This window comes from Ascaphus truei, chromosome 3 (assembly GCF_040206685.1).
Source record: "Ascaphus truei isolate aAscTru1 chromosome 3, aAscTru1.hap1, whole genome shotgun sequence".
Lineage (NCBI taxonomy): Eukaryota > Metazoa > Chordata > Amphibia > Anura > Ascaphidae > Ascaphus > Ascaphus truei.
This window is the reverse complement of record NC_134485.1, coordinates 238,220,897-238,233,307: the sequence shown is the minus strand read 5'-3', so window position 1 is coordinate 238,233,307 and position 12,411 is coordinate 238,220,897. Positions and strand designations below refer to the sequence as shown.

At 43.4% G+C, this 12,411-nt stretch overlaps 1 protein-coding gene across 2 annotated transcripts in view; it reads right to left on the bottom strand.

The window, feature by feature from the left end:
* The window catches only part of LOC142489503 (sodium/hydrogen exchanger 2-like), a 52,119-nt gene extending 40,251 nt beyond the window's left edge, over window positions 1-11,868 (bottom strand). The window contains exons 1-2 of one of the 2 annotated variants that reach the window (XM_075590425.1): window positions 11,400-11,868; window positions 3,239-3,702 (exon numbers count right to left, since the gene is read on the bottom strand). In XM_075590425.1, the coding sequence (XP_075446540.1) occupies window positions 3,239-3,702; window positions 11,400-11,658 (723 nt within the window). In that variant the 5' untranslated portion in view covers window positions 11,659-11,868. Of the gene's footprint in view, window positions 1-3,238; window positions 3,703-5,209; window positions 5,551-11,399 lie in introns of those variants that run through there. The other variant, XM_075590426.1, reaches the window with a different exon arrangement.
* Window positions 11,869-12,411: the final 543 nt, after the last annotated feature.

Below are 12,411 nucleotides of genomic sequence, written 5' to 3'. Positions count from 1 at the left end.
CCTCACGCGCCAGTTGGGAGCAGGACGCAGAGGAAGAAGGTAGTGTCCAGGGAGCAGTGCTCCCCTGGACTAAGCCAGAGTTCCCCCCAGGTCCAAGCTAGGCCCCGACTCCCTGTAGATTGTGTATTGCATAGGTAGGGACGGTTCCCCAGTACTGCATAGTGTCAGGGACACAGTGACAGACGCCACGTGGTGACTTGCAGCCTGGTGTCTGGGACCAGACCACCGTCGATCTAAGAGACTCTTAAAAGGTGAGACCCTCCAGCGGGAGTTCACACCACTCGGAGGAGGACGCCTTTGATCGACTTACATCAGACGGATCCTTGTGTCACTTGGCAGTACCTGGGTACAGGAGTGCCCAGGGAGGTATCTACAAGTGCACCAATGACCACACACACACACTGTGGGTAGCGCTACTCCACACACCTTGGGTGGGCTTGACTCTGTTGACACCGGTGGTTAGGTGCCCAGGGCACCTCAGTACTTTGGGGGACCTCAACGGGGATGTGTATATGGTGTGGGTACTGTATGTGGGCCTGGTACTGTTATTGGGCTGTTTAGATTATATGTTCAGTAAACCAATGGTTATATACCGGTGTGTGTCATTTAATTGTATTGGGTGCTGTGAAGGGGTTATCCAGCTGTGCTAGGATCCCTCACAGGTGGAGGCGCTGTCACCAGATAGAACGCAGTCGCCCCAGGCTCCCAGTGGCGGCGGATCAGGCCTCCTGTAAGCCACTCAGGTATCGCACCACACATAGTTTCCCATAGACACAGGGAAAGGGGGCTACACAAAAGACCTGTCATTCCACTTTGTCAGTTTAAAACAGTTCATAGTAAAAAGAAAAGAAGGAATGAGTTTTCTAAGATATTTTAGGCATTGTTTACAGTTCCTGGTACAAGATGTTCTTACTTTCCAAGGTGTATCAGAATTAATGTATTTACATGGCAATGTATATTTTGTGAAATGAATACTGATATCCGCTGGTGAAAATACTTCAGTAGTATGGAAGATTTAAAGTAGCTCACTTGTACTTATTTTTATTAACATTGTTTTTCTTTGGTACACACACATTGTATTTAATTATTTAGCTCTGCATTCATTTTTAGATGTAAATTAATGATGTCATGCATTTTTGTAGTTTAAGTACTGTATATAGTTCAGCATTCTGTATTTGCTAATCATTTGTACATTATCTCTTGCTGTGTTTCATTTTCTTAACAAGTCACTTTGACTAACTAATTAAATGTTAGATTTTAAGGCAAGCAACAATTCTGTCTGTATTACAGTAATCTCAGTATAGTACGTTTTATGGTAGAACTACATACATACATATAAAAACATTATTCTTATGACAATCTGGATTCTCTTGTAATTATCCTGGAAGGAATGAGAGGAAAAATAGGGCATTTGCTATAAAAAAATCTTTTTTATTTTATGCCCTCAACCAGATAAACTTATTTTTCATTTTCACTTCTAAAAGTTTCACTGTTTGTCACAAGATGCCTACCATAATAGGTAAAGGAAACTCACTCTGCTGGAAATCAGGGCAGGGTAAGGAAGTTTGCACTGCTGGATATCAGACAGGATTATGTGGTACTGCTGTTTTTGTGCTGCAACTTGCTTTCAACTACCAATGTAGTACTTACAGCAAATTAAAAAATACAAAAAAATAAACATGGCTGTGATTTTCTTTTCTGCAGTCAAAAACATAAGAGAAGTAGACGGTGTAATTTTCATATCTTTACTTTCTTTTATATGGTTAATTTTAAGATAGCAGCCATCAAGATCTCACTTTGTTTAAACTAACAACCCCTTGTCAGTGATATAATACAACCAGTGACATCACTTAACCTGTAATATCCGTTCACAATGTCTCCTCACCTGGGCTTATATTATCTACAGTATTTAATACAGTGTGTAATGTAAACAGTGATGAAAGTGCCATAGTAGTGGTACTGTGCCTGACATCAACATATTTCAAACCTGTTGTACCTTGGGATTCTGCACTTCGCACATCATTTCAGAAATAAGCATACCATAAGTACACTTTCAAAACAACAAAAGAGAACATCTGCCCAAAATATATAAATGTTCTTTATAATGATAGGGAGGTTTGTATATATTTCAATCAATGGGTGAGAATGCAACACTTTTTGTTTGTCAATATCTTGATGATTTCATAAATTAAGAGCTGCATATTCTAAGCCTTCTCATCCTTTCACTCCGCACCCCAAATTTTCTTTCAAAATAGGCTTATGCATTTGCACTCAAAAGCTCAAAATGATGAACACTAGAAGCTCAGATTCACTCAATTTCAAGTATTCTTTAATATTATCAGCAGTACCCACAGTTTACAGAGAGAAGATCAGTGGCTGTTTATACAGTATGACACAGTAAGAGACCAATATTACTGAGCTAATCTCCATTTCCCACAAATGTACCACTAACCATAGCGCTCTCACACATAACTTAATTAGCAGTAATGTTCATCATCATCAAAATACTACATATAGTACCATAAGCAGGTGAGTAGTCTCCATTTACCGGGCATTTACTCTTAGCAATGTTTACTAAATAATACTTTCCTTCTCACACTCATTTTTTAGTGTCACTTAAATGTCACTGCTTTTTAAAGCTGCACACCTAGCAATATCCTACACGTGTTTTTTTTAATAAATCAGTTCTGACTATGAGAAAATACTTGTAGCATTTTATTTTTAAACTCTGAATTACATTTTGTATGTATTATAATGTAACAAGTCTGTTTTTTTGTTTCTATAGCAACCATTTACAAAGTCACAGATACTGAGTCAATACTCCTCTGCAGTCATTTAGTGATCCCCGAGCCGAATCTTTGCCGACCGACCACAGGAGAACGGATTATCTTCAATTTAGCCAATTGCTTATCATTGTGTGGATTGTATTGATGTACATTTTAAAGGGGAAAAATGTTTTAAAAATAAAAGGCAACTTGGACTGCTGCTTTAACAAGCCGCAAATATTTCTATGGCTACATGATCCTGTCCCAAATAGACTAAATAAATACTAAATAGAAAGAAAATGTCAGCCAGATGAATAGCTCCCCCACCCCCCTCTCCCAAATAAAACACATTGTGTATGTTTTAATGGAGCAATTGTTCTTTTATTTAAAACTATACAATTGTAAGCTGGCAACATTTGAACCAGGTATAAATGGCAACGAACGTGAGTAAAAAGTATACTGTACATACTCACCACTGTCACAGCATCATTCAACAGGGATTCTCCAAATACTAGAATGTAGAGCTGTTCATTGACATGGATATTTTCAAAAACAGCCAGTACAGCCACAGGGTCCACAGCTGAAATCAAACTGCCAAACAGCAAGCACTGCAGCAATGTAATGTCTGTAAGACCAAATGCTTCAACCTGACATATACCGAAGAGAGAGACCCCAATGCCAATGGCGTTCCAGAGAGTGCCCACCACAGCATACCAGAATATGGTGCCAACATTGTCGAAGAAGGGTCGTGTAGGCAGAAAGTACCCCGCATCTAACACAATTGGAGGCAGAAGGTACAAGAAAAAGACATCCGTCTTCATGGCAGGCGGGGACTTTTCACTAACTCCAAATATAATTCCTCCAAGAAGTAATCCAACAAGGATCAGGAGGCAGCTCTCTGGCACGATGGTGGGCAATTTTTGGTACAGATGAAAGCCTGCATGGGAGGATGAAATAGTAGTGCTTCAATACAAAATTCTACTATTAGTTTATCTCATGCCCAGCTGTATCATGTTAAATGTATTAAAGGTTGTACCTTTTTAAAAGTTGATATAAACCTGTCATTTTTTGTTTCCATCACTCTCCAGACACACGCTAACAAAATAAAACTGAGCTTCTGCCCATTTCATATTCACCAATCCTCCTTCTCATGTAAAAATACATAACGCTTTGCCAGTTTTCCCATACTGATTTTGTATGGCGTCTCGGGCCCGCCCGTGGCCCTCTAACTCACAATAACAACTTTTAGTTGGGATTTGGAAGCATTCCGGGTTTTATCAGCTTTAGTGATCGATCATCGTATTTTGTAGCTCTGTTCTGTAATTTACTGTTTCATGGTCTAAACGGGTTATAAATTGGGTCATACAGCAAAACATATAGTCAGTGGTCAACAGGGTTTATATATCATGGTTGTTAATATTCAGAGGGTTGGTATAAACATGCATAACTGACCCTTCATTCTCTTACTGTGTATTTCTGCATACCAATAAACTGTTGCTGATTAACTCATCACTGCCAGAGGGCTCTGTAACAGTGTACCAGTCACTTACAATGAAATAAGTTTGTTTCAGTGTTTCACTTCAAGTTGGTGTTTCTCTTGGACTTTAATATACTTATTTCAGCACTCATATTTTGTGTGCAGTGTACTTTCTTATTTTTTTGATACGTGCACATAAGTGATTTTCTTCTCCCTTTAAGGAGTGCCACTAATCCCTGCTGTATGTGACACACACACACACACACACACACACACACACACACACACACACACACAGTATATACAGTTGAGCGTGGATCCCGAATGAAAAAATAAATAAAATAATTTAAGCTTTTTTTTTTTTGCACACACTCTCTGCACACTGCATACATTCACAGCACACTGCATACACTAACAGCACACTGCACACACTCACAGCACACTGCATACATTTACAGCACACTGCACACACAGACAGCACACTGCACACACTCAGCACACTGCACACACTCACAGCACACTGCACACACTCACAGCACACTGCATACACTCACAGCACACTGCACACACTCACAGCACACTGCACACACTCACAGCACACTGCACACACTCACAGCACACTGCACACACACACACACACACTCACAGCACACTGCACACACACACACACACACACACACACACACAGTATATACAGTATATAATATAGCAATACATTACCCGAAACCGTAGCCCAGTGTAAGAAAATAGGACATTCCTGAGGGTCCCGTATTAGGGACCCGAAACGTTGTTTTTTTTCTGTTGTGTATGTAACCCTTTTCCCATACCCGAAGTAAGTGTGATTGGAGGTATGCTCCTTCCTGGCTACTCTTAGGTGGATGGGCTGTAACCTGTTGGTGAACAGGAGGGCTGAGGGTTCTGCGGTACTGTGGGGAGAGCCAGGACAGGGACAGGAGGAACAGGTTACCTTGATCATTTCATGTTGGTACAGCTCCTCCAGCCAGCAAGGATCCCCTGTGGATATTCAGGGGATGGACCCCCACTGACACTCCTTCATTCATGGAGACAGGAACACACACAGCTTTGTCTTTTCTGTTGCTTTATTTACAGGCAGCTCCAGGACAGAGAATGGCAGATTTTTTTATACTCCCCAACATCATCTGCTATTTTCCCTATCTCTCTTTATCAGAGACCAGCATGACTTCCCTTCCCTCCCTGCCCAACACGGGGTGAAGGGAGAAACGGTTCTCTCTGCTATCTCCTTCTTCCAGAACTCACTCTCAACTAACTAACTGACAATTTGGGAGGATGTCCCAATTTGAACATCTTTGGAGAGTGTCTCTGACTGTGACTCATAGCCAGCCAGAGCCGGATACAGATTGGCCCACACACATCAGGGGGCGTTCCAACCAATATCCACCCATCAGATTGACATCCTCAGAGTTGCTAGGCCTGCCCTTGAATACTGATACATTATTCAAGGCTGGAATACGCACACACAGGCCTAAAGAAAGACGTAATCTTTCCACTGCCTGCACTAACAGGACTGACAGAGGAAAGGCCCAGAAAAAGAAGTAACTGCCGGCAGGCTATGTTACATTCTCCCCCTGGTGAAACTCCAATGTCCTCACTTGGACTACAGTAGGTATAACACTACCTTACTGTGCAACACCTGTAATTCAATATAACCTGAAATGTAACATCTATGGTACATTTCAACATAACATGACCAATACAGATACATGGCATAACATTACAATACAGCGCAATGTGACAATACTATTTCTACAATATGAGTAGAGCTACCTCAGTAGTAATGGGCTGGATCTGGTTTCCTAACCATCCTGCCCTTGCCATTGGGCACCCTCACAGAATAACACCTGCGCTTCCCAAATTCAGAGATATACTTCACCCTGTCCAGATGGATATTGCGTCCCACCACCCATCATTTTAGCAATTGTGGAGCCCTATCATGATCCACATATGTAGGGTCCCTAGCCGTGGCAGCTAGATGTTCAAGGACAGCCTCTTTTACCCACTCCATACGGTGAGCTTCAGCACTTCTCATTAAGTTGCATACACGAGAGAAAAAAGAAACCTAGCAGGTGAGTACTCAATCACAGGAGCTCACCCGGCTGGGCGACTCGGCGGCCTTCTCATCGCCCGGTGGTGGAGCAGCAACCGTAGGGTCAAGGCAGTCATCAGGGGTGGTGCCGGCCGGCACTTCTCCCGACAGTTGATCCCTCAGCATCATGTCATCGAAATGGCGTTCAGCAGCTCGCATGTAGGAGAGAGCACGAGCTCGGGCCTCGCACATCTCCAGCTAACGCCGCAGGTACAACTCCGCAGCTTTCTGGGCCTCATCCCAGCGAGGATCGGAAAGGGGAATATTTTGCTCACCCCCAATAGTAGCATCCAGGATGTCCCCAACAGTCGGGTACGGAGGAGGTATCGGCCGATACTTCTTGAGTGTCCGAAACAGCAACTTCTTCAATGGAGGGTACCTCCCTCTCGGAGCGGCCTGCTGGAGCGGCAGTAGAATGCACCTCACAGTATAGAAGTGGGGCAGTTCTGCAAGGCTCGGACGGCAGACCACTGAGCGCCGCAGGCACGGGCGCAGAGGACGGCTCCGGAAACAGAGGAGGATTAGGCAATTGTTGAAAGGCAGTCACCCAGGCGGTAGGACCAGCAGTGAGCCTTCTTACCGGCCACCAAACCTTATAGTGGGAAGATCCATACTTGACCTCGACGACGGGTAAGTAGACACCACTTGCAGGTCTGGATAAAATAGTTCATACACCATGGCTAAATAGTGATGCGCAGCGTCATCCGCCGACCCTTGGGCCAATTGCGACAACTTATGCCCCAGTTCGTACATAGTGCGCAACTCCCTGGTACTCATAACAATGTCCAGATCTTGGGAGCCATCGGGTCTATCCCTTAGATAGGGCACTCTGCAAGCGGAGCAGCTTCCCAGTAGATGTAGCGAACCGCCGGGATAGTCACATAGCGGGCAGACCAGTATGAGTTGGTTCTCAGGAGAGTCCCGGATGACAAGGACTCCTCAGGTGAGGTCATAAACCTGGCCACCGTTTCTCCATCTGTATAGCAGGCAGACCACCGTAGAGGCACAACTGCTGTCTCTGTAGTACACGTGCGTCTAGCTCCTCACATCCTGTGTGCTCCTTCAGGGCACACCCAGCTCCTCCCCCGGCTGGATAGTATAGTCCAATCCGGAGCAAGCAGGGGAGGGGTTTCAGCAGTTCGCGCTGTTTCTTGCAAACTGTAATCCGGCAAAAGCTTGCAAGTTGATGCAACTTTTGCAAAAGAGCACATGGCTTCCCTGGTAGGAGCGGAAACCGCCATTTTGAGGTAGATAGGAGTCCATGCGATCCCCAATTCTCTGGAACTGCCATTTTAAAAGCACAAAGTCCAGCACCATGCAGTCTCCCTGAGAGCAAAACCACCATCTTGTGAGGACTTTTGAGCACAGGCGTGACCCCTTTTCTTCAGTAAGGAGCCACACAAAATAAAGCACAATTCTCTCTTTCTTTCTTTGAGTACCACTCACCCTGGTATAGCTTCAGGGAATGCCTCACGAATCTCTGCTGCAATAGGCTCTTTATTGCTGGGTGCACAGGAGTCTCCGATCTCACCTCAGAGTCCCTGTCCCCTTGCTGCTAATCTTCGTTGGGGGATACAGAAGGGTACCCACTCCTCCCTGGTGTAGCCTCAGGTAGTCGCCCCAGCTGCAGTTCCAGGTAATGGGCAGCCAGCTCCCCGATGTCACCTCAGGAACCAGCCCCCTATTATCTTCATAGAATACTGATAGGCAGGTAAGCGCACATCACTGGTGAAACATCAGATAGTCGCCCCAAATCCTATTTGTATGGAATGTATGTGGGTGTCCACACTCCTTGGCCCATGGCCTCCAAGGGGTTGCCCCACAGGCTAGCAAGTCCTTATGTGGGTGTCCTCACACCCTGGCACATTGCCTCCAGGGGGTTGCCCCAACATACTGTCCTTTTTGGGTAACCCCCTCCCTGGGGAAGCTTCAGGGAGAGATCCCCTTTACTGAGCCTGCCTGCTGCTTCATACAAAGTCCAAAACATTGCTGCATGGTCCACTGTCTCTAAAAACCTGTCCTGGGAGCAGTTCTATCTCAGCAGCACCTCCAAATGTAACCCTTTTACCATAGCCCCCCTCCCCCCCTAAGTGAGATTGGGGGTATGCTCCTTCCTGGCTACTCTTAGGTGGTTGGGCTGCAACCAGTTGGTGAACAGGAGAGCTGAGGGCTCCGCGGTGGTGTGTGGAGAGCCAGGACAGGGACAGGAGGAACAGGTTACCTTGATCTTTCTCACGTTGGTACAGCGCCTCCAGCCAGCAAGGATCCCCTTTGGATATTCAGGGGATGGACCCCCACTGACAATCCTTCATTCATGGAGACAGGAACACACAGCTTTGTCTTTTCTGTTGCTTTATTTACAGGCAGCTCCAGGACAGAGAATGGCAGATTTCATATACTTCCCAACATCATCTGCTATTTTCCCTCTCTCTCTTTATCAGAGGCATGACTTGACCAGCATGACTCCCCCCCCCACCCCCGCCCAACATGGGGGGAAGGGAGAGACGGTTCTCTCTGCTATCTCCTTCTTCCAGAACTCACTCTCAACTAACTGACAATTTGGGGATGTCCCAAATGAACATCTTTGGGGAGTGTCTCTGACATTTATTCCCTGCAATGTGTTGTTTCCTTAATTACACTGTACTACGGTTTTGGGTAATGTATTGTTTGATCAGTGTTTTACAACCAGGGTTCCCCAAGCATCCCTAGAGGGTTACCTGTAATTTTAAGGTAATTTTTAAATAGTAGCAAATGCAGAAGAATTTACAATGCCTGATCTCAGACGCGCTATTATAGAGCGTTGGGGTTCCTCAGAATTTCACATGGGCTTCCTTAACCAAAAAAGGTTAGAAACCACTGTGCTACATATTCTTCCTATAAATCATGCACAAAGCAATTCAGGGTACCCAGATATGTCCCTTAGTACAGGGGTGCGCAAACTTTTTTTGCTGCACCCCTCTGTTGTTGCGCCCCCCTTACCTCTATGCGGCGGGGTCGTGTGACGTCACATCACGTGTCCCGCAGCAGCATTTGATGTGAAGTTACCATGGCAACCATGACGTCGCATGACCCTGCGGCGTCATTTGATGCCGCGTTGCCATGGTCACGCGTCCTGAAGCCGGCTGAATCTCGGTAAGGAGGAGGTTGCAGAGGCCTTGCGCGGTGCATTTAATTTAAATGCTTTGGGAAAGAGCGGAGGACCTCTGCAACTGCCCGCGCCCCCCCCCCCCATCAAAAACATCTTGCGCCCCCCCAGTTTGCGCACAGCTGCCGTAGTATTTAGCATTAAGTGCATACATGTATCTTCCTGAATCCTGGAATGAATAGCACACTGGCTGCTAAAGAATAACAATCTCAGGCTACAATACACTTAATCTGATGTTAGAATAAGCATTACTTAAATAATACGAGCTTTGAATCTGTTTTTCTACCTGCTGATTTGTCTTACTCTGGAAGGAACAAGTTCAACTTTTCCTGTGGAATCCGGTTACCGAGTCATATTTGTCTGGGCCAGCAGCCTGGTGCATTATTCATTGTATAAGTTCAAAGATCAGAGTTTTATTTTTCATTAAGATACTGTAACGTAGGAATCTGTTTGACCATGAGGTAAAACATTATTTATGTTTTACATTTCATAATTTGACTGTAATTACAATATGAATTTTTAAAGATGTTTCTGAATATAAAGCTTCCCCTAATTATTTAGTTGAACATTACATTACTGGGGTGTTCAATGAAGGCAATTAGAGTGCTTTTTAATTCTCTGTAATTGCTACATTGTAATTCCTTTGAAGAAACTGTTAATAAATTATTCACTGTCAATTATCTACCAACAAGCATACACCAATATAAAATAATTTATTGCATTGTGCCTAAGATAAACTGGTGTAAAATATTCATACATAAATCATATTATTTTGCTAACTTTTGTCAATACTTCTATATACAATTATTGTTCTTAATATTGTAAGATTTAAATATGATCATGAAAAAACGGAAGGTCCAATGAGGCAGCATAATGTAATACAAATATGCATTTGTAATTTTTTTTTTTTTTTACATTATTTGGAGGTCAGGAAAGGAATGACATGGTTTCCAAATGACAGTTATCAAAAATGAAGAAAGACTATAAAGACTGGTACTTAAATATAATAAACTGTTAAGACACTGTTTTTAAATGAATTCATATTTATACTGCAAATTTCCTTAAATAAAAATGCCATACTTGCCACCAGTGTTATAATATTGTTTGGGTCTTGATTATGAGTAAATGATTTTAGGAGTGCATGTTTACTCCCTATTACTCAAATATGGATTTTTATTTTAATGCTGAAAAGTTTTTTTGTTTTTTTCATCAGATACAGGAACGTGCATTTGATGGAAATGTACCCTAATCACTCTCTCTAAACAACTGAACTTATCGTAATTGAAGCTTTAACATTGAAAAATAATATGGATTAACTTCCACTACAGTTAAAAATACTGTAACTTAATAAGAGATTTACAGTGTTATACTATTCTATGATGTCAATGGACAATCAAGTCATTGAACATGTCATACTTAGACTGTAAATTGCCTATTACTGTGGTTCACATTCTTGTAATAATTTGAAAGGTGTGTCATTAAAACTAACACACACTGCTACAGTCTGAGACTGTCCTTGTGTGGCTTCCTTAAGCAGAATAGCAGTGAAGTCACACTGAAGTCTAAATAAACGTCAACATTAAAAAAAACCACGTAATGTTCCTTTCCCTTTCAGATTTAATTTGCTGTATGCTGTCCTTCCTGATAATTATACTCTAACGAGATTCATCAAGTGAATCTGTTCATGTTCATTATCTGGGATTTAATAAATTGAATTGATAACTTGGCTCGTCACACATTCAAACACACAAGCATGCAGTATGAATGAGCCTATAATAAAACCAGAAAGCCATATTAAGCTGTTTCCTTCTACAGTTGCCTTTGTCAATGACATTTGAGCTCGTGAACCTGAGCCACCAAATTACTTGTCATCATTTCCATACTCACCGATTTTGGCAAGGGAAGCTAGCAGGATCCATAGTGTGATCTCAAATGGGATCTGCACATGGGGGTAATCCAGAGTGAAGACCGAGAGCCTGGTTTCAGGGGTGACCTCGTTCCTGGGAGCTGGGGACAGTCCTGAGTTGGAGCTGCTAGAAGCGGAGCTGGCCAAAGCAAGGGGCACAAACAGCCACCACCAGTTGATGAGAGATGCGGACAGGGGGTATAACCCGGGCTGGTGAAGCACCGGGAAGCCCATGGTCATGCAAACAGCTTCTCAAAATTATCCCGAGCGGATTTAACAAGAGGGAAAGGTCTCCATGTGAGCCATTGGTCTCCCTGCAGCCCAGTAACAGCAGGTAATCCAGGTCTGAGGCGCCGCGACTGTACACTGAAGTGATTTAGGAGAACAGGTAGGCAGAGACCTTGCATTGACTTCCTGCCCTGTCTCCCGGCTGTCAGTGTGGAGCAGGTGCACAGAGACAGAGCACGCCCACCACTCATACTCCTCCTATACTGTAACTCACTCACCCTGCAGGCTCCTCCTCTGCTTCACTACTTTTCCTATGTCAAGGCTGTTAGGTTTCCAGTGTCTTTTATATTTAAAATAATTGTACACCGCACGTTCAGGGGCAAATGCTTCATGGTTTGCTCCTCTGGTTAGCAAAATGTGTCGTGCACACACAGGGGAAATTAAAAAATAAATAACAAAACAGAGTACAGTATCACATTTAGGTGGGTGCTGCTATGGAAATAAGTACTTACCCACTGGTTCTCTTCAAAATGCATATACAATAAACATAATCACTGAAGAATAACTAACACGTTTTAAAGTTTCACATCTGAAATATAATATTCCTTTAGCAAAAATATTGTACATACTGTAATTACATGGCAACAGAATCATATTCACTGCCAGAGGGGACAACAAGGTATTGATGGCAGTGAAAGGGTTAAGCCAATGCCATCATGATAAATTCAAGGCTTGGGGTATCCCCTGACATTTTACCAGATGTAT